Source organism: Populus alba, chromosome 3 (genome assembly GCF_005239225.2).
Source record: "Populus alba chromosome 3, ASM523922v2, whole genome shotgun sequence".
In the NCBI taxonomy this organism is placed as follows: Eukaryota; Viridiplantae; Streptophyta; class Magnoliopsida; order Malpighiales; family Salicaceae; genus Populus; species Populus alba.
In genome coordinates, this window is record NC_133286.1 from 9,434,818 (window position 1) to 9,457,929 (window position 23,112).

Consider the following 23,112-nt stretch of genomic DNA (forward strand, 5'->3'; position numbering starts at 1 on the left):
TTATACTAGAAAAAAAAAATGATGATGACCTTCACATAAGAAACGAATCTCATCATACTCATGTTCTCACAAATATGATTGCAGTTGTTTTTTAAAGTGTTTTTTTACTCAGAAATGTATGAAAATAATATATTTTTTAAAAAAATTATTTTTGATATCAGCGTATTAAAATGATCTAAAAAAAAAAAAATAAAAATATTAATTAGAAAAGAAAAAAAAAAAAATTTAAATTTTTTTTAAAAATATTTTTAAAATGCAAAAGACTAGAATCCTACAAACCCGGATAAACAGTCCCACCAACCAGGAAGTCCCCTCTACAATTTCCCGACATCATGACATAACTTTGAAGAGAAAACGACCAAACCCGACACGCAAAACTCACTTTCCTCGCCAAAATTCTTTTTCCTAACGCCCCACATCCCTCTCCTCCCCATCTCCACAGCAGCCCTCATGGCTCTTCCCAAAAGTACTGAACCACCACTATCACCAACTCATTGCTATGCTCAAATACCATGTCAGCATGAAGAAGGGTGTGTTGTATTACCTTTTTACCGCCACCCCACCACTCCGTTCTGCCGCCGCCGATGGCCAATGATAACTATCGCGTTCCTCCTCCTCTTTTCAGCACTTGTCTATGTCTTTTGGCCGTCCGATCCCATGGTCAAGGTCGTAAGGCTGCGCCTAGACAAGATACACATACACACCTTGCCCATAATCAATATTGATCTATCTTTGTATGTTACTTTAAGAGTACGCAACGTCGATGTGTATTCCATGGATTTTAGAAGTCTTGATGTTGCTGTAAAGTACAAGGGGAAGAGACTGGGTCACGCGAGATCCGATCATGGACACGTGAGGGCACTAGGATCATCCTACGTGGATGCTGAAATAGATTTAAGGGGGATCAGTGTTCTGTCTGACGTGGTGTCCTTGCTTGAGGACTTGGCTAGGGGCACGGTCCCGTTTGATACTGTCACTGAGGTTTCTGGCAAGCTTGGTTTGCTGTTCTTCGGGTTCCCTTTGAAGGTAATACTCTGTTTTTCTATTCTCTTCTAAAGTTTTGAAGTTTTTTATTGGTTAGAGACTCAAAATTGATCAAGGTAAAGCATGGCAGTTGTGACTGTATGTTAATTTAAACCCATTCCACTTGAAGTAGGAGAAAAAATTGAATGTGTATATATTTAAGAACATTTTTTAACATATGATTTATAAATTATCACATTGAATGCTTGCATTAGTTTACAAGCAACCCTTGCATAACCTTTTTAGGTCATCTTGAAGTATTCTTTTAAGCAAATCTTGAGATGCAAGTTTAGTACTGGGGCTGAGCACAGGTCATATATACATAGTAAAATGCACCACGCTTAATTTGAAGATCTGATCAAATTATTATGCAAATTTGCTGAATTGTTCTAGGCCTGAGACTGTATTATATTTGACAAATTTAGTTTATGGAAGTACTTTTCAAAACTGGTTCTTTCTCCCCACTTTCCCTTCATACTTTCCAGTACTTCTGTCATATCCTGTGCTTGTAATAACTTCTCTGCCTATGATCCCAGATGATGAAGATTGCATGTGTTGTCTAGAACTTAATGTAGTAATTAACTTACATGATCTACTTCTATTGATTCCTTGTGTTTAGTGATGTCAAAGGTGCTGTCTTAATTCTATCTTAATTAATACAGGCAAAATTGTCCTGTGAAGTTCTGGTAAATACACTCAATCAGACAATTGTTCGTCAAACTTGTTACCCTGAGGTTAGTTGGCATTACTCTCTTTGGTACTCTCACGGATTGTTTGGTAACCCAGTAACAATTGTTTTTTTATTTAAAAATTTATTAAAATAATATATATATATATATATATATATATATATATATATAAAATAATTCAAAAACACTAAATAAAAAAAATTAAAAGCTCCAGATAAAATTCTATCTCAAATGGACATTTATTATCAACAATGCTGGTAGGGGGTAGTCACTATTAATCATATTATATATTTTTCAATTTAAAATATTAGCAGAAATCATGTGATATTTTATAGGGTGTTTAAAAATATAATAGTAATTATTTTTTAAAATACTTTCACATAAAAATATATTAAAATATTTTTTTTTTTTTAAAAAATATTTTTAATATCTATATATCTAAAAAATTTTAAAAATATAAAAATATTTTTGAAATAAAAAATTTTTAAAATTAAGAAAAACATCCATCAAAGCCCTAAACTGCTCCTTAATTGCACAATTTAAGATCTTGGGATTGCTGCAATCCCTTGATTTCTGGGTCATTTTTTAAATGAGCACGGTAAAATACTTTTGGAAATTAGCACAAGGAAAATCCCAGATTGTGATATTCCCAATAAGAAATTTAAAATCTTTAATTATTTTATTAATAAAAGGTTAGTTGCATTTAATTTAAATTTCAATAGGATTTTCTAATTTAATTGGTTAATTAATATTTAATTATTTTTGAAAAAATGAAAGATTCCTTCCTAAAGCTATACAGCTCCATCTGCTGAAAAGGTAGTCTTCCCTAACAATGCAGTATTCTGGATTTCAAGTAACAATTACAAAAGTAAACTTACAGTGTTGTTGTGATTATTTTTAAATATTTTTTTATATAAAAAAATATATTATTATTATTATTTTTTTATTTTTTTAAAATTATTTTGATATTAGCACTTCAAAATAATTTAAAAATACTAAAAATATATTAATTTAAAATAAATAAAAAATAAAAATTTTAATTTCTTTTCAAAATATTTTAAAATATTGGAAACAACCAGTAACTTGTCTGTTACCTCCATAAAGTTTATTCCGTAATTAATTGTTTTTCACAGCTGAAAATGACATTTGTTATGTCATGTCAGTTGAGCAAAAAGATTCGTTGGGTGCACTTTTAAGACTTTAGCTAAAATAATTTGCTTTAGCTAAAACATGGATCTGTGTGCACTGATCAGAGATGAACTTGAAGAGCTTGCGGGCGCCGCTGCTGCAGCATAAGCTAAAAGATTCGTAGGGACTCTCCATGCACAGGAAAGCTAGAGCAATTGGAATTTTATGCACTCATCAGATGATGTGATAACTATTAGCATGCACTGTTTCTCTCTTGCCAGTTTGTATTTTTACCTTGAGAATCATTCATTGGGCCACATAATTTATGTATAATACTAGATAGGGTCCCCGCCGCGGGCTTCTTCTTCTTCTTCTTCTTTTTTTTTTTTTTTTTTTTAATGAAATGGGAAAAAAATGATTTTTAAAACGAAAGTAAAGGAGTGTGCATGAATCGATTTTAGGTAAACTGCTATTGAAGGTAAAAGTCAGTAAATTTTGCGTTCAAGTTTTGAGAGGCAGTCTACATGATTTATATACAAGCATAAAAAACAGGATGGAAGAGCAAAAAAGCTATGCCTGAGTTTTGTGCATCAAAGGGCCTTGTCGTTGATATCAGCAAGTCCAAAGCCATGAAGAAAGCAAAATGTTGTAGTATGCCAAGTAGTAGTGGGGAGCATAGTAACTATGCATGTTTTAGCCGGTGTTTTTAAACCTGGATTGGCCCGGTGGGTTAATCTAGGACCCGGGAGCTGGACCAGTCTGGAATTGTCAAAATATCAATCAGTGCAACAACCCGGTCGACCCCACAGGTCAGCCTGTGACTCGGGCAAGACCTGACCAAGACCTTTTTTTTTTTTTTTTTTTTTAATGTGAGATTTGAAACCCATTAATATATATACACTCTATGTTCCCAAGAAAAAAATTATGTTTTTTTAATGTGGGATAAAAAACTTTTTAGTTTAAATACTTCCACTTAAAAGGATAATATAATATCTTTTTAATGTGGGATTTGAAACCCATTAGTATATATACTTAATATTCCCAAGAAAAAAATTATGTTTTTTCAATGTGGGATTTGAAACTCATTAGTATATATGCTTTATGTTTTTTTAAAAAAAACAAATTTATCTTTTTTTTTTTTAATGTGGGATTTGAAATACATTAGTATATATAATACCTTATGTTCACAAGAAAAACAAAACTATGTTTTTTTATGTGGGATTTGAAACCCATTAGTATATATATATCTATGTTCACAAGAAAAAAGCTATGTTTTTTTAATGTGGGATAATAAACATTTTTTGTTTAAATTCTTCAATTTAAAAGCTTAACATAATATCTTTTTAATGTGAGATAAATTTTTTTAAAAAAAATATTATTTCAAACTTTATTATTTATAATATATATAACCTATATTTACAATGGATTTTTTTTTTAATTTTTTCATATAAAATATTAAAACCTTTAATTTTTTTTAATTTTTCCAGGTGATCCGGGTTGACCCATGAAACCCGGGACTCGCCTCTTTGTCGGGTCAACCCAGGGGAGGAGCTGGAATGATATAATAGGGAGGGCCAAAACTCAAGATATATTTTATTATTAGAAATTTTATCTATTTAAATAAAAATATAAAAATTAAAATATTTTGTAGGGGCCTGGGCCCTACCTGCCTCCCTTGGTTCCGCCCCTGCCCGAACCGGGTTTAATAACTATGAGTTTAGCAGCCAATACAAAATAAATTTAAGATTTGTGCATGAAGGTCTCGAATGCAAGAGATGCTGGAAAGCAAGTAAACCTGCAATCACAGAACAATGAAAAGAGACATTAGAACAGCATATATAGGCACTGACAGTAGAAGAAGTTTTCTGGGAAGGTTGCTTGATCATTGCAAAGAGATGCTGGAAAGCAAGTTTTTTGGGTTATTGGCGTGGGATGAGCCAACATGGCTGTGCGAAAGTAAACAGGAACATTGAAGAGAAAAAAACATACAATGATGAACAAAAAACAGAGAACTTGCATGCTTGTCATGCATGTAATAAAAAAAAAGCAGATAACATTAAAGAAATGAAAACAAGATGTGTCAATAAAGCTTGGATCTAGTGTGTAAACCTACGATATGCTCCAAAGTCAGTGAAGTCGACCTATCTTTAAGCTCCAGTAGAAGAGAGATCAACAATGTTTGGTTGTTCAGATGAAGGAGTTCTGAAGAACCAACAGTGCAAGTGTATCTGCTTGCGTGATGCTTCCTGGTGTAAGACGATTGGATTGATGTTCTGTTAAGGAGCTGGAATAGCTAGGTTGCAGGATAGTTTCATTGGGCTAACTGTTGGTCTCCCAATAAATATATATATATATATATATATATATATATATATATATAAAACAGAAATTATGAAACAAAATTATTCAAGAGTCTCTACGTTCCTATTAGATAGATATAGAGTTGTTTAAAGATCTATTATCTGAAGCTTTGATCTTCTCCGGCTTTGAATAATTTTTTAAAGCATAGATTGTCTCAAACCATAAACTGTCTTATTTTTCAGCCTCCAACGGTAATCCACATGAACCACCCTTAAAAAATCTCTTAAATCTCTATTTAAAGAGAGGGATTGCTATGCCTAGAGCATTAGCTCTAATTTTTTGCTTACGTAATTTTTCTGTCTAGCAAACAATCACTCCTCTTTTTCACATACAAAATAATAGGCTTAACTTTATATTTATAGAAAATACTAAAAATCCTATAAATAATAAAATATATATTTGCCCCTCAAATAATATCCATATATTGTTTAAGGATAATTTTATAAATTTAATTAATTAAGTCCTTACTTGATTTTTCTAGGTCTAGAAATATAATCTTTATATTAATTATATTCGAGTACTTAATTTCTAAAATATATTTTATTTAAGTCATACTTAATTAAATCATCATAGTTTAATTTCTGATTAATAATTCTTAATGTGTGTGACCGATTAAGTTTCTAATATGTTGGCCCAAATATAAATTATAATTATAATTAAATAAATTAAACAGTTTAATTTATTATTAATTCAACAATTGATTAATTTATATTCGAAGATCAGGTACGTTGTCTAACAACATGTCATGAACCTCAAAATATTAGAAAAGTCATTAGTGATTTGACTTAATTACTTTTCAGTAATTAGTTTCTCAGTGTAATTAATATCCTTTCATCAATAATGTTTCGATTTAACATTAAAGCATGAAGTATGTCTGTCGTGTTAAATCATGTTTGTTTTTCTATATAATAATTATTGATTGTTTGGATAAGATTTAAAACTCTTTTCAAATCTCATTCCACCTTAACCAAGGATTTCTCAGTTAATACTATTTGAGAACATATAAAAAATATATATTTTTTAATTCACCTAGGGTGATGAGTCATTTCTTGATCACTCAAGTACTTTCATATAGTTCATATTACACGTAATGTTTTCCATTTCATTACCTCAAATAATGTTAGAAAATAATATAAATCATATCTTGGAATCTCATCTAACAATTTAAGCTTTTGGGTTGAAATGGTTTTTTAACATGGAATCAGAGCCTTGATGATCAAGCGGTCATGAGTTCAAATTTCACCACCCCCATTTATTTGATAAAAAATAAGCATAAGGTAGCGTGAACATGTGCAAGTTTCAAGTCGAAAGGGCTTTCACTTGAGGGGATATGTTAAAGAATAATATAAATCATATATTGGAACCTCACCTAACAGCTTAAGCTTTTGGGTTGAAATAGTTCTTTGAAAAATAAGATAACATGTAACAGAATCAAAGCATAACATTCTTTATATAAGATGACTTAGTGATCTCAAGTCTAAGAAGGGTTGGATGGTTCTTTGACAAATAAAATAACATGTAACAGAATCAAAGCATAACATTCTTTATATAAGATGACTTAGTGATCTCAAGTCTAAGAATTATTTACACAACCGTCACGTGAACCTTTCTATGGACATGAGTGATCTCTCTATATAGAATTCTTATGCGTATATGAACTAGGAGGAGCGACGAAAATTTATTATGATAGAAGAATTGAATGAAACATAACTCAAGGGTTTCTTTATGAACTAGGAGGAGCGATGAAAATTGAATCCTCCATTAGAGGAGACTACATCAGAGGAAGAGCAAATAGGTGACTTCCCTCTTATTTAAATTGATGAAATCATGATCATTCTATTTCTTAAATGTGATGCAACTTTCAAATAACTAGTAGTAAGGGAACTATCATGAATATATTGGAGTATTAAGATTAGTTTCTGTTAATGGCATCCGAATTAGGATGACCAAGAATATATCATAATATTAGTTTCGATTAATGACATTCGAATTAGTATGATCGAGAATGTATATTGAAATTAGCAAAGGCTAATGACTTCCAAACTAAGATGATCGGGAATGTGATGACTGTGGATGTGTATTGAAATTATCAAAGGCTAATGGCGTTCGAATTAGAATGACCAAGGATGTGTATTTAGATTAGCAAAGGCAAATGACATCCAAATTAAAATAGCCGAGAATATATACGGAGATTAGTGAAGACTAATGACACCTGAATTTTGAATGGCCAGGATGGAAGTACAAAAAAAAATCCTAGAGTCTAGGTGAAGAAATTTTACTTTAAAGACCAATTAAATTATTTCAGTGTGTTTTTGTTTTTAAATAAAAATCCAAAAAGGTTCGTAAAGCCAATTGATTGAGTTTTGCTTTTAATGCTAACAATATTATTTTACTATTAAAAAAATCTGAGTTCTGAATTATGTGAAAAAATATATTACCTCTGGAACCAAAACTAATGATTTATTTTTTTTTTTTAAAAAAGTTGTCAGTTATAATCCCATTGAGTCTTGGGCTACAATATTACTTTTCCCGCAACCTGTATGTTTTGTGTGTGTATATATAGCTTGCATAATTTGACTCTGGGACAGCATATCGTACCTTTCGACTTCAATATGAACAGTTGATCTTGCACTTCAAAAGCAAGACTCTCTGCTATACAGAAGCAAATACTAGTTTGCAGCTTCTCTGGAGATCTGGCTACACGAATATTTCTTGGTTTTATGTGACCATGGCATGGTGCAGCTCAGGCAGTCGAAACATGAATAGCTACGCAAAAAGGGGGTATGATCGGATTGGGTCATTTAAAGCACTGGTCAGTCATGAATCAAAGTCACCAAGGTGGAGATTACTGTGGAGGAAGATAGTGAAGGAGAAAAGAAAGATTTTTGACTGTTCATCGTCGGCTCAGGCTAATATTACTTATGATCCCTACACTTACTCTCAGAATTTTGATCATGGCTTGATCATTTCCAACCCTGATGACAGCTCCAGGTCTTTCTCCGCTAGGTTTGCCGTCCCTTCAAGGATCTTTGAGAAAGATGGGTTGGTATAGCTTGATGAATTCAGGAATTTTAGCAAGAACATTGTCTGCTGGTTACTTGCGTGCGTACGTAGTTGAGGTTCTTAGTTATTCTTCAAGAAAATCAAATTTGCTATGTTGGTCATATAACACATATATCTTTACTTCCAGCAGTTCCGCTAAGAAACTAAGAACTTATCTCTCTTCTTATGATATTAATCGAGTTCTTTATTAGCTTACTTCTTTTCTTGTAATTTAAATCTACGAATAGTAAAGGCAACATGCATGTTCTGATCATCTTTTTGCTCCTTCAAGAAATGCAAGCTTCAAGTATTACTAAGTCTAGTGGTCAAGGCTGCATATAGACGAGTGGGCTCACTACCAGCTGATCACTTATCTAGATAAGCTCATGTGCTACATGAAAGTTCACTGCGTACATACCATTTTCATTCGATTTCAACTGTTAAAATCCTCCTCCTTTTTTTAAAATCTTAATTTATAAATGAATTTGAGGTTCATTTTATGCTCAAAAAGAGGCTTGACATTAGCAGTGTTCTTTGCTACACCGTATATTTTTCTAGCAAAGAACACCACCTCAAGGTTTGTTTCTTTCTGGATTCTTTTTCTTTTTTGGGGTCAAATATATTACACTCATCTCCATAATGTTCTTTTGACTGTGGGGTTCTTGTTAGATGAGACACTGTGCATCGTTTCTCCTGTTGAACAAGGTCCCAGATGTCTCATTTAAAACTTTATGAAGATTTCAACTGTTCAAACTTCAAATTATAAGGCCATTTCTCAGGGGGCTCGCATTCCACATATCAACCCATTAAGAGTAGCTGCCAGGGGCACCATGCCATTTTTTAAAATTTCTCACCTCTTTGAGCTACTTGCATGGGATTCCTTGCAAGGGGCAAGTGTAGCTAGACTGAAAAGAGTAGTTCATGATAGAAGTTGTAATAAAAAAAGAAAAACCCAAAACAAAGAGATCTCTTCCTGCACAAAAGGGTGGTACTGTTGCCCAGAGCCCACCAATCCCTCTAATTCATACTTTTTTCCAAATCAATATGAACCCAGGACTAAAAAAAGGAGGGATATTAAAGCAATAAAGTCAGTCACATTAAAGCTGATGCATCTTTCGAGCCTCCCCAGGCAACCCTTTAGCACGGTCCAGAAAGAAAGATGCTAGCCCCTTTATTTTCTGCATTGGATTAGGATAGAATGAAAAACAAAGGGCATGCAATTTTCTTGCCACGATTCAGCATAATTAAATTATGACAATATCAGCTCCTTGGCGTTTACTTAAAAAGCAAAATAAAACATGAAAACCTGTGGTTGTCATTGGAAGCACAGACAGCCATGATCAAGCACAGGCAACCTCAATCTTTAATTTAATTGTTTTACCTTCAGTTACCGAGGGAAAAAAGTAGTGTTTTACCTTCAGTTTCTGAGTCAATCCACCCTCGAGTAATTCCTGTTGAAGCATATACTTGAGGTGATTGAAAGGTGGATTATTTCAAAGCGCGATCTCCATCTATTAGATAGAGAAGATCGTGGAGATTTCGTTATCTGATTAATCACCAGATTTCCCATTACCAAGGTTGATGCATGTACATATTCAGCGAGGATTGGGGGAGTAGACAATTAATGAAGCATGACAATTTGATTTTCGTGACTTATCTCTAATGTTGCAAAAGGGATGCTTTGATTCAAAATGGTTTACTACATATAGGGAGGAAGGGAAGGAAATAATTACAGTGCAAGTAATGGTATTTATGGAATTTGACATGAACAAATGAGTTCAGGGATTTTACAACAAGCATTATTGCTCTGCTGAATTGGTTCCACACTCCATGCAGCCAAGAGCTTACAGATAGTCATCTTGCTATCAAAACTACAAGAGAGAGAGGGCACAGATAACAACAACTAAATAAACACTGCAGTCAATGAAGATGCCACGGATGGCCTGATACACAGCCAAACCTCTCTCCAAGAGCTTAACTGCTCCCACCCAGTTATCTCCATCTTCCTTAGATACCATTCGTTCTCTCTCAGATTCCTCAGTGCCATGATTTCCCCTTTCACGAAACAGTCGGACAAGCACAATTGTTACATCAGTTAGCAGGACTATGTAAAGAGGCCTAGAGGCTATAATGCTCTCTGAACTCACTATGTTAATTCCAAGCAGTGGATAATCAATGTAAGATATAAGCACGAGAGAAGCTATTATGAGAGAACAAATAACACGAGATCTCTGGGAGGCTATAATGCAGGAGTTTATTCTCTTCGAAGAGAAAAAATTAGGCTTATCTGATGCCTTTCGAATTGATGGTGTCACTATCGACGTTTGTACTTCGGTCATCTTGTTGTAAGCTTCTGTAGGTGTCACTCGTTCCTGTAAATGTTGGTCTAGGTTTCTAATGTCAAAGTTGATCCCTTCAGAAGCTTCATTGCTGGCCTTTCGTTTCAGAAATTTAGAACCAGACTCATAATCTGCTCCTCCAGAACCAGCTGTAACAGCCACAAGAGCAAAGGGAAACATGAAACAAGTAGTTGTGACCTTCAGAACAAATTATGCATGACACCAGCACACTGGATAAGAATTTGATAGAATAGTAAAGCAATGTTTCATGATGCAAACCAAACCACTCTGAGCTACCAAATTATGAAGTTGCCAGAAGCAGCTCCTTGTTTAGCATACAGGGTCTTGTCTTAATTTCACAAGTTCAATTCTTTTAATAGAAACAATCCAGGCATTATTCTGAAGTAATAATATGGGCAGAGGAAGGGTGAAACTGCGATGGGTAACCTATTGCAGCAGCTGAGAAAAGAAATTCAGCATCCTCATACAAAAAACAAAGAAAACAATTAGTGATTATTAATTTAAGGTCTGGAATCAGGGATAAGCATCCATGTTATTTGGCCATATATTTCCTCCATAGCCTATAGACATAGCTGCTAATTCAATTAACTTGTAACAAATTATGAATTGAAATAAAGGGCATCTTCCTTCACCGGATTTCATCAATTCAAAAAAAAAAAAATTCATAAACTAATGTAATTAATATGCTTATGGAGAATCTGATATTGCTACAAGAACAACTGATTTCCAGAATGGTTAATGGAGTATTGAAATTTGGCTTCTCTATTTTCTACATGTATCCTAGGAATCCTATCTCAAAAGCATCGCAACATGGGAAAATCAGAAGGAGGGGTTGGGGGTCATGATCCAGATTTAAAAAAGAAAAAAGAAAAAAAGTGTGCCCATTTTCAATGAAAAATTTTGAGAACCAAATTCTCATTTATCTCAATACTGCACAGCAGATGATAATTTATGTTGCCTAATTTTTGAAATGCTGTCATTCCTGTCCCAAATCAACACAAAAAACGACTTACAAAATTTCTGGTGACATATATATTAGGAAACAGGAGGAAAAGGTACCATCAATTTGAGCATGTTGAGAGACCGTGGTTGATGGGGACGATGGATTATCATGTGCAAGGTGACTATAATTTGATGTTGTTGAAGATACTTGTGATGATGACGAATCGAGACTTTGAATTTGGCCGGTGATTAGAGCCATCCTGTCCGACCCTCTTTCCACGATTCTTCTTCTTCTCTCTTCTTTGCCATCGCTGGCCATCGCTCCCTCCCCCTCAAGTTCCGTATCCTGCCAAAACAAGATTCGGAGACCACAAAACTGTATATTTTAGCCCTTCAAAATACGTGTGAATTATACTTTAGTCCCTCTAGTTTATCAAAACTAATTGATTAGTCAGTATATAATAAAAGATAATTAATTGATCGCTTGACCAACGTTGACTATCCTCAATTTATTTTTTCTCTAAAAAATGCTTTCTTTCCTAATAAAAATCACCCTACTCCACTTTTTGTATTTTAAATGATTTGCGTATCAGCTCCAACAGCACTATTATTCCGTGCCATTTAGGGAAAAAGATTAGGGTAAAATATACATTTCCTTGGGGGAAAAATGAGGTACTTTTATCTGATATTATTTATTTTACTAATTAAAATTAGAAAAAATGGAAAATAATGGAAAGTTAAGAAAGGATTGAAGTATTACCAAAAGGAAAAAGGAAAAAGAAAACGAAAGGATTGGGATTATATGAGAATTCTAAAATATAGGGATTAAATGTATAGTTTTTAAAAACCAAATTAATTAATGTTATTAAATTAAAAGTACTAATTTATAATTAACTCTTCAAGATATTTAAGAGGGGGTTCTTGTACGAACGGGCTGGTGTTGGGCGCTCTATTAACTATTTAACTCAAATCTATAATTAATATAATTAAAACTTTTCAGATTTGGTTCAAGTTTTAAGTTTGACCAAATTATTAAGTGGTGAAGATCAATTTTTTTTAAAAAAAAATATAATGATGTTATTTAAAAAAAATAAAAAATAACGGGTTATAATTGAGTTTTTGATCAAGTCTTGTCGGGTCAATCCGCCAGATCAACCGAGTTATACTGGGTTTTTTCTTCCTCTAGTTTTTTTTTTTTAACCCGATTCTATTTCAGTTCTAGATATACCGGATCCTGGATTGACCTGCTGAGCCGAATTTTAAAATTATACCTTGAAGTCCTTGACTTAAGGCAGGTAGCCCTAGCCCTGCCCATCACAAAGAAAATACTCCCATCGATTCTTTGTGACGCCGGGACCATCCAGTTCACTTGTAGAGGAGGCACGGTCCGGCTTAGCAGCCACCTCCAAGAACATGGGTTCAACCTCAACGTCAATGTCAACCTGCTGCGACAACCTTAATTACGCCTCTGCCACAGTTGCTTCTAATGATATAAAGCAGGTTAGGGTACCAGATGACTGCATCGCAGCAGCGCTAACCGACTCTCCGAGTCCATGCAAGAAACGGTGGAAGAGAAATTGCAGAATAATGGGAAGGTTGAATGGGATTTCATGGATTAACTTCTGTTTTGTTACTTGAATTTGAACGAGAAAACGTCACACAAGTTCATACTCAATGCTTTCGTAGATCCCATTGTTGGTTTGCGCAAAACTCCAGATACAGATCACGGAATTCTCCAATTGCTGGATCAGGAAGGAAGAAATTGGAAAATATATTGTAAGGTTTTGGTTATATGTATCTATCGGTTTAAGAAACAATTATACATGGAATTTTTCATGCAAGTTGGAATCATCCATGAAAATATTAAACATATTAATATTTAATTATTTATAAATAAAAAAAATAAAAAATCTGATTAATTAATAACAAATTAGGTTTTCATCTTCTTCTCTCTTCCTTTCTTATATACTCGTTTCTCTCTTTTTTTATTTCTCTTCTCTTCTCTCTTTTTTTTCTCACTCAAGATCAAGCATTCTCTTCCCTTCTCATCCTAAGGTATGTTGTTTTTCTTCTTTTTTTTGTCTTTTTTGGTTTATTAACAATTTGTTTGTATTTTTTTTAATTAAGAGCTAAAATAAAGCACGCCATTAAGGTAAGAATTTCTCGTTTATTTTTCTTCTTTCTTTTGTGGTTTTTTTTTTTTTTTTTGCATTATATTTGTTCAATTTTGTGTTCTTAATAATTTTATGAATTAATAAATGACATGAATTTTAGTTGTTATTTGTTGCCTTGTTTTGTTGAATTTTAGTTATTTTCTTTTCAAACTTGTTCAATTTCAATTAAATGTGTAGGAATAATTTTAATTATTATTTTGTATTTATTCTAAGTAGAATAATTTTTTGTAAATTTACAATTAAAAATATTATCACTTAGAAATAATTGTATTGAATTTTAGTTGTTATTATAGAATGTATATCATGTATATCTATACATAGGATATTAATGTAATGTAGGATTAATCCAATGTTGTAATCCCTATGGTTACTACTGTATTCTGCCCTACATATATAAATAGGAAAGGTTGGCTAAGGCTAAACCCAAGACATTCAGTAATTCTCAACTTGGTATCAGAGCTAGGTTAAATTAAAACACTTAGCCGGCAGCCTTCTCTTTCTCTACAGCAATGGATTCTTCTCAGCCGGCAGCCTTCTCCTCCTCTGCAGCAGCCCCTGTTGTCCCACCTCCTTCGCCACAATTTTCTTCTTCAGCCGCAGGACAGCTCTCTTCTTCAGCCTCAATTATGCAGTGGCCACAGCACACTAATATTGGCCATGCTCTTCTCAATCCGGACAATCCTCCTCTGCTGCCATCTTCGTCTGCTGAAACTACAGCAGCCTCTGCCGTGGCAATTGTGTCCCTCTCACACACCCATCAGGTCATCTCTATGAAATTAACGAATACCAATTACTTGTATTGGCGAATGAAGATGAAACCATACCTCTTAGGCCAAGGAGTTTTCGGCTTTGTTGATGGTTCAAACTCCTGCCCCTCTCCACATATTCCTGCTGCCGATGGTGCTACTCTTCAGGTATCTCAATCCTTTCTTCGTTGGAAACAACAGGATCAATTAATTCTAAGTGCCTTGCTCTCTTCGCTGTCCATGGAAGTTCTTCATCTTGTTGTTGATTGTCCAACCTCATGTTCTGTCTGGCTCACACTTGAGCAAGCTCTAGCCTCTACATCCAATTCCCGTATTATGCAATTACATGGTTCCCTTCAAGAACTTCGACAAGGTGATGATTCGGTAACTCAATTTTTGCAAAAAGCTAAGACTTTATTTGATGAGCTAGCAGCTGCTAGCCGGCCTATCTCGCTAACCGATTTTAATCTCTATATATTTCGTGGCCTTCGCGGAGAATTTAAGGACTTAGTAACAAGTCTTATTACAAGGGCGGATCCTCTACCATATGCAGATTTGCTTAGTCATCTGCTAACTCATGAATTTATTCATAAAACCTCTCATTTGTCTATGGGATCTGCTGCCAACGCCAACCAACCACTGCTGCCCACGCCACCTTCAGCACTACTGTCTCAACGCTACAATTCTGCTCAGTTTGGAAGACATAGGGGGCGTGGCAGCTGGCGTTCTCCTTCTCACCGAGGCAATCGAAATAATTCCTACAGGTCTGATTTTCGTAACCCTCCAACTAATTATAATTCTGCTCCTCCATATGGCACCGAAAATAGGCACAGCAGCTGGCAAGGAAATTGGCAGCGCCGAGGCTCAAATTCCCGCTGCCAGCTATGCAACAATTATGGACACACTGCTCCTCAGTGTTCCCAACTTTAGCAACGCAGTCATGGCCCGCAACATAGTGCCAATTTGGCATTCAATAATTCTGCCTCTGCTGCTGAATGGTTTCCGGACACCGGTGCAAACCAACACGTCACACCCGACCTTGCAACCTTGACTACTTCAGAACCATACAATGGTAATGATAATTTGCATATTGGTGATGGTAAGGGACTTTCCATATCTAATATTGGCCATACAAAAATATATAACCCACATCGTTCATTCACTTTATCTAATGTTCTACATGTTCCTGCAATCACGAAACCTCTGCTTTCTGTTCAAAAATTTTGTCTCGATAATCATGTTTATTTTGAATTTCACCCTTTTCTGTTTTATGTCAAGGATCTCAACACCAATGAAGTCCTTCTCTCAGGTCAGAGTAAAGATGGTCTCTATACTTTATCCAAGTTCAGGTCTTCCGTCCTGTCAACTCCTCAAGCCTATTGGTCTCCTTGCACCTCTGCCTCTGCTGATTTGTGGCATCGTCGCCTAGGTCATCCTACCTCCCGTATTTTTAAATTTTTAGTCTCGAAAAATAAGATCATTTGTAACAACAAAAGTCTTAATTTTCAATGCCAAAGTTGTCCCTTAGGAAAATCGTCACGTTTGTCTTTACGACCTACTGGTCACAAAACTTCTGCTCCGCTTGAATTAATTTTTAGTGATGTGTGGGGTCCTGCTCCCCTTTTTTCTTCGGATGGTTATCGTTATTTTGTTATATTTGTTGATGCGCACACAAAATATATATGGTATTATCCACTTGTTGCAAAATCTGATGTTTACTTTGTCTTTCATCAATTTCAAACTCTTGTCGAACGTCAGTTTTCTTTAAAAATAAAATCTGTTCAAACTGATTGGAGCGGTGAATATCGCAAACTCTCCACTTTCTTCCAAACTGTTGGTATTCATCATCGTCTGATATGTCCACATACTCACGAACAAAATGGAATGGTAGAAAAGACGTCATAGGCATATTGTGGAAACCGGTCTTACTCTTCTAGGTCAATGTAAAGCTCCTTTTCGTTTTTGGAATTATGCATTTGATACTTCGGTTTATCTCATTAATCGTATGCCTACTTCTGTTCTTGATAATCGATCTCCTTTTGATTGTTTGTTTCAACGGTCTCCTGATTATCAATTTTTACGTACTTTTGGATGTCTATGTTTTCCTTTCTTGCGTCCCTATAATAATCACAAATTAGATTTTCGGTCTTCTCCTTGTATATTTTTTTGCTACAGTCCCTCTCACCTTGGTTATCGATGTTTTGATATTGAATCTCATCGCATGTATATCTCCCGTCATGTTCGTTTTCATGAAAATGTTTTTCCGTTTGATAAATCTGAACAGATTGCACAGGTTCCCTCTCAAACCCATACACCATCCCCTATTACCATCCTCCCAAATCTCAACCTCCCACCACTGTTTACAGCTCAAAATCCATCCCCACCCGCCTCAGCCTCTGCCCTACCCTTACTGCCGACTCAAGCACCACAGCCCCCATATTTCCCTTGCCAATCACCCCATGCATCTTTATCTAACCATACTGTTGCAGCTCCAGGTTGCAGCTCAGTGTTTCCTGTTCTCCAGCACAGAGTTCTTGCGCATAGTGGGAGATCCTCTGGCTCGTCTTCAGCTCCTCTTTTTTCTGCCACCAATTCGGCTTCTGCTGACTCTGCCTCTGCTGCCAGCTCTCCCCTTGCGGCAGCCTCTTCACCGGATTCTTCTCCTGGACTAAATCTGGTGGTGGATCTCTCCGCCTATCCGTTGCATCATGACACCTCTGTCATGCCTCCTTCACCTGCGTCACAACCAGTTCTCAACCGACACCCTATGACCCTTCGATCACGACAGCCAAAACATGCCCATATGGTGTCCTCTGCTGCCTCTACTGCAGCTATTTCTCGGGTATTGCTCTCTCCCTCCTCTGAACCTGTTGCCTTTTCTGATGTAGATAAGTATGTGGCTTGGCATGATGCCATGTGTGATGAGATCAAGGCTTTACGATCCAATCATACTTGGTCTCTAGTGCCCTTTCATCCATCGATGAATGTTGTGGGCAGCCGATGGGTATATCGTATCAAACGTCGTATTGATGGCAGCATCGAACGTTATAAAGCCCGTCTAGTTGCTAGAGGCTTTACTCAATAGGAAGGCATTGATTATTCTGAAACTTTCAGCCCAGTTATTAAGCAGGCCACCGTCAGATTAGTCTTTTCCATTGCAGTTTCCCGCAATTGGAAGATCCATCAGCTTGATATTCATAATGCTTTTCTCAATGGTGTTCTTACTGAAGAGGTCTACATGAAACAACCTCCAGGTTTTGTTGATTCTACTCTTCCATCTCATGTGTGCAGGTTGCACAAGTCACTATATGGTTTAAAACAGGCACCAAGGGCATGGTACACTCGTCTGAGTGATTTTTTACTCTCTATTCGTTTCCTTGCCTCCAAGGTTGACACTTCCCTGTTTATCTTATCTGATGGCACTAATATCTTCTATCTTCTCGTCTATGTTGATGATATTCTGCTTACAGGCAACAACTCTGCCATGCTCCATCATCTAGTCCAGTTACTAAGCTCTGAATTCAAGCTACGTGACTTAGGTGATGTTCACTACTTTCTAGGTATTGAAGTTCAGTCTACAGGTATGGGTCTGATGTTGCGCCAACAAAAATATATTCTTGACATCCTCACTCGGGCTGGTATGACTTCCTGCAAACCGGTTGACACTCCAGTTTCTCCCTCTAAACTTGCTCTACAGCCAAATCATCCATTTTATGATCCCACACGGTTTTGTCAAATTGTGGGTGCTCTCCAGTATCTTACATTCACTCGCCCAGATATCTGTTTTGCTGTTAACAGAGTCTGTCAGTACATGCATGCTCCTACAGATTTCCATTGGGCTGCTGTTAAACGCATACTCCGTTATCTCAAAGGAACGGCTTCTTATGGTTTTCATATCACTCGAGGTACCTCCTTTGCTCTTCATGGTTTTACAGATGCTGATTGGGCTGGGAGTATTGATGATCGCAAGTCTACGGGTGGTTATCTTGTTTTCTTTGGTCAAACACCGATTTCCTGGAAATCCGGCAAGCAACGTACAGTTGCTCGCTCTTCCACTGAGGCTGAGTATAAAGCCTTAGCAGATGGTACTGCTGAGGTCATCTGGCTTCAATATTTGTTAAGAGATCTTCAGGTTCCCTCCATCTCAGCTCCTACTATTTGGTGTGATAATCTTGGTGCTACTTATCTCTCAGCAAATCCTATCTTTCATGCTCGTACTAAGCATGTTGAGGTAGACTATCATTTTGTCCGTGACCGGGTAGCAAAGAAGGAAATTCAAATTCAGTTTATCCCCTCTCAGGATCAACTTGCTGATGTCTTCACCAAACCACTTTCCGCTGCGTCCTTTACTGCCTTCAGGTTCAAGCTTCGGGTCGATCCTCCACCCTCAGCTTGAGGGGGCATATTATAGAATGTATATCATGTATATCTATACATAGGATATTAATGTAATGTAGGATTAATCCAATGTTGTAATCCCTATGGTTACTACTGTATTCTGCCCTACATATATAAATAGGAAAGGTTGGCTAAGGCTAAACCCAAGACATTCAGTAATTCTCAACTGTTGTAATTGCAATAATTTTTGCATTATTTTGTTGAATTTTAGTTTTTTTTTTTTTCAATTTCAATTAAACATGTAGGATTAATTTTAATTATTATTTTTTAATTTTAAAAATTTATAATAATTTGTTATAAATTTATAATTAAAAATTATTATCACGTAGAAAATGAAACTTTTCTACGAAATTGAATTATGCTAAATTGTTAGAAGAAATTGAATAAAATCAATTGGTTTGTGGCATATATATTGTTTATTTGCAGGTTTAAAAATGTTAGGTAGTCTCTTGTATAGGAGAGATGTTGCCAAAAAAAATTTTAAAAATAGGAATTGTTTATTTATTTTGTATCTGTTAATTTGTGTAGATGTCTAGGAGAAAATCTATTGCATGTCACAAGGTCAGGATCGCTGTTAGTTCTTATAACAACGATGTTGATGACCATGAGTCATTAGATGTCAACCAAGAACAGACACCTAAGGCACAAGCATCAACTCACGATGCAGCCCGTTGAGGGTGATGCTGCAACAACGAGGGGGCTCCTTTCATAACGAGATCCATTTACCCACAAGTATGAGGCCCAGTGGAAGAATGAACTTTTAATGTACGTTTGTTTCGCTTTCACAACGACATGTTTAATAGTTTTTTAAAAAATAATATCATTTAACAAATGCAATTTTAGGTTTGTAAACATTGAGACTGCTAGAACAATAACATCAACCTTTAAATCATCGATGAAAATTTTATTATTTCAATGGAGTTAGGTTTCCAAACATCTTGAATGGAAACAACAATTTGATGCATGGTTTTCAAGGTTAGTATTGAGGCTGCTAGAACAATAACATCAACCTTTAAATCATCGATGAAAATTTTATTATTTCAATGGAGTTAGGTTTCCAAACATCTTGAATGGAAACAACAATTTGATGCATGGTTTTCAAGGTTAGTATAAACTTTTAGACCATTTATTGAAATTAGTATAATTTTTCTTTTAAAAATTTTTACTTCAAAGGAAAATTTGAATGGAAGAGAGCTGATGATAATGTTGCGAGGAGAGTTTGGGATAATCACGCTGGAATTAGGTAAGATCGAATTCAGTATAATGTTTTTATTCCAAATATTAAAATTTTATTTTTCATTTACTAATAGATAATTAATGTGTATCATATAGGTTAGTGATTTTTGGTACGAGCCATAAAAGAAGCCAAAAAAAATATGTGAAAGAAAAGGAGCTTCCAAGCTGGAATGACATGGCAGTTTGGAAAGAACCATCGTATGTCCTAAAGGCTGTATGGGCGGAATACGTTCAACATATAATGTCTACGCGGTTCACTCGACGATTACAGTCCAATATAGACAACTAGAATAAGCGTGTTCATGATTTCATTACCACACACACCATCAACTCTATTCTGTTCATTTTGCATGCGAAGCTGATGGTTGATTTTTTTTATTACATTAATTTTTTTATTAGTTGTTTTTTATAAGGATATTTAACTAAGAAAATTTTTTTTTTATTATAGGTTATGGTTCTTAGAAGCGAGTAAAGCCCGATAGAGCTTTTTGTTGAAACGCAAGTGCAGTGATGACTACTAACAAAGGATGCAACAATTCATTGATAGCCGAGATTAGTTTTTTGTGGTATGTTGGTTTTCAATTATTTTTTTATTAAGTTATTATTTTCTTGAATTTGATAAATTTATTTGTTTCTTTACATAATACATATAACAATTGATAGAATGAGAGATATATAGACGATCCTTCAACCCATTTAGATATCAATCTGGATTTGTGATTGAAGGCAGCATTGTTCGATGGGCACGATAGAAAATGGGTGTATGTCTAATACTATGATCAAGAACTTAAGAACGATCTGTAATGCTTTGATAGTTGGATGCTAACAATCAATTTTGAGCATTCAAACTCTAGAGTTTGCGGCGATATTAGATGAACGCTCTAAATCCAATGCGCCCATGCTATGACACACAAGTACCGATGGACGTCGAAAACTATGGAGGGATTTTCAAAATTTTGATGCGAAAATTAATTAAATACCGACAAAATTTTAATGCACCGCGCCCAAAAAAAATATTATTATATTTTCCGTCAGTAATTCCATTAAAAAAATTGTAGTATAAACCCCCCCCCCTCCGTGGTTTATTTTTTTCTTCGTTCCTCATTTCATTTTCTTTTCTCCTCTCCATTTGTGTTAAGTTTTTGCAAGAATTGGTGCGAGTTTTGATTGTTTTAATTGTAGTTTTTCAACATATTAAAAGATATGTATTCTCTTTTTCTTTATCTTTGTATTTTTTTTACTTTTTTTTATTTTAATTATGATTATTTTTATGGTGTTCTTTGTTTTATGTATTGTTTGTAGATAAAATCTTGAAATCAACACACTATTAAGGTAAACATTTTTCATTCCTAAAGACTTTAGTTTTTTCTTTTTATTTGTTAAATTTATTTTATTGTTTGTATTACCATAAATACCTTGAAAATTTTGTTAAATTTGAATTGTTATTGTTGAATTTAACTTTAAAATGAGAATTGAAATATAGAATTAATTTAATTACTTTATCTTAATTTTATTATATTATTGTTTGTTATGTTTTTTATTATTTTGATTAATTTTAATTGTTATTTATGAATTTGTATAGATGTTAGTTGAAAATATATAGATGTTTGAATTTTTATAAATGTTAAGTTATATAGAGTTGATTTTGCAATATTTGTGTAATTATCAATATTTGTAGGTATGAAAACTGTGGATAGTCTCTAATATAGGGGAGGTGCTAGCGAATATTTTTTAAATAATTGAATTTAATTATTTAATTATTCATATTAAATTTATGTAGATGTGCTGAATGAAAATTTAATTATTTTATTGTTTGTATTGTAATAATTATTTGATAATTTAGTCTCTTTTAATTGTTATTATTGAATTTTCCATGGAAATGAAGAATTAAATTTCATTGTTTTATCTCAATTTTATTATATTATTGATTGTTATTTTTTTTTATTTCCATTAATTTTAATTGTCATTTATGCATTTCTATATATGTTAGTTGAAAATATATGGATGTTGAACTTCTATAGATGTTAGGTTGTATATAAGATTTTTCAATGAAGTCAATTAGTTTGTGGTTATTGTAAAGATTTGCAGGTTTAAAAACTATAGATAGTCTCCAGTATAGGGGAGGTGCTGCCAGATTTTTTTAAAATAATCAAAGTTAATTATATAATTATTCATATAAATTTGTGTACATGCGTAGAAAGAAATCTACAGCACGTTGTCAGCAAGCGATTGCAGCTAGTTCTTTTAGCAGCAAGGAGGACTTATCCTTAGGTGCTGATCACGGCGAGGCATCTGCGCCAACTTGTGATGCTGCCTCTTCTAACGTAGTTTCACAACGCAAAGGTGGTGTGCCTTCACAGCGAGATCAATTAACCTACAAGGTGTTGATCACGGCAAGACATCTGCGTCAACTTGTGATGCTGCCTCTTCTAACGCAGTTTCACAACGTAGAGACGGTGTGCCTTCCCAGTGGGATCAATTAACCCGCAAGTACCAGGCACGATGGAATGATGACCTTTCAATGTCAGTTTGTTTAGGTTTTAGTTTTTTTTATACTTATAACATAATTTATGAACAACTAATTAATATTTTGTTAATTTTATTTAATTTCAAGTTCATAAACATTGAGGCATCCCGGACGATAACATCGGCGTTTAAATCATCGGTAGAGATTCCATTGTTTTAATAGAGTCAAGTTTCCAAACATCCTAAGTGGAGACTTAATATCGATGCATGGTTTTAATGATTTCTGGTAGGTGCTAACTTTTAATTTCCCAATGGAGCTGTTTGTAGAGACGCACATGCGGAGTCAAGACCGTCAAAAGGGGGTACAACAGTTCGTGGATAACCGTGCTCAACACTTCATGGTATGTTCGTTCAATCATTTTATTTCATAAGTTATTATTTTCTTGAATTGAATATGATGATTTAAAAAAAAAAAAAAAACAGAAGACCTATAATAGCATGTTGAGAGAGAGATATGGGGACGATACTTTGACCTATCCGGATTTTG

The 23,112-nt window shown here is 34.6% G+C and overlaps 3 protein-coding genes across 5 annotated transcripts; 2 read left to right on the forward strand and 1 right to left on the reverse strand.

Moving 5' to 3' along the window:
• Positions 1-352: 352 nt before the first annotated feature.
• Positions 353-3,208, forward strand: LOC118037923 (uncharacterized). Of its 3 annotated transcripts, none has more exons than XM_073408326.1 (3): positions 353-1,026; positions 1,686-1,757; positions 2,876-3,208. In XM_073408326.1, exons 1-3 carry the CDS (start codon positions 451-453, stop codon positions 2,906-2,908), a joined length of 681 nt encoding a protein of 226 aa, XP_073264427.1. In that variant the 5' UTR covers positions 353-450; the 3' UTR covers positions 2,909-3,208. The 3 variants fall into 3 exon arrangements, with proteins under 3 accessions (XP_073264427.1, XP_034899977.1, XP_034899976.1); XM_035044085.2 differs by having other exon boundaries at positions 356-1,026; positions 2,966-3,208; XM_035044086.2 differs by lacking the exon at positions 1,686-1,757 and having other exon boundaries at positions 2,966-3,208.
• A 4,721-nt stretch (positions 3,209-7,929) lies between these two features.
• LOC140955439 (uncharacterized) lies at positions 7,930-8,253 on the forward strand. Its single transcript, XM_073408355.1, has one exon. It carries the CDS (start codon positions 7,930-7,932, stop codon positions 8,251-8,253), a length of 324 nt encoding a protein of 107 aa, XP_073264456.1.
• Positions 8,254-9,961: 1,708 nt separating this feature from the next.
• Positions 9,962-12,487, reverse strand: LOC118037924 (uncharacterized). Its single transcript, XM_035044087.2, has 3 exons — positions 12,441-12,487; positions 11,663-11,936; positions 9,962-10,731 (listed from the first exon to the last, which is right to left on the reverse strand). Exons 2-3 carry the CDS (start codon positions 11,862-11,864, stop codon positions 10,115-10,117), a joined length of 819 nt encoding a protein of 272 aa, XP_034899978.1. The 5' UTR covers positions 11,865-11,936; positions 12,441-12,487; the 3' UTR covers positions 9,962-10,114.
• Between the last annotated feature and the right edge of the window lie 10,625 nt (positions 12,488-23,112).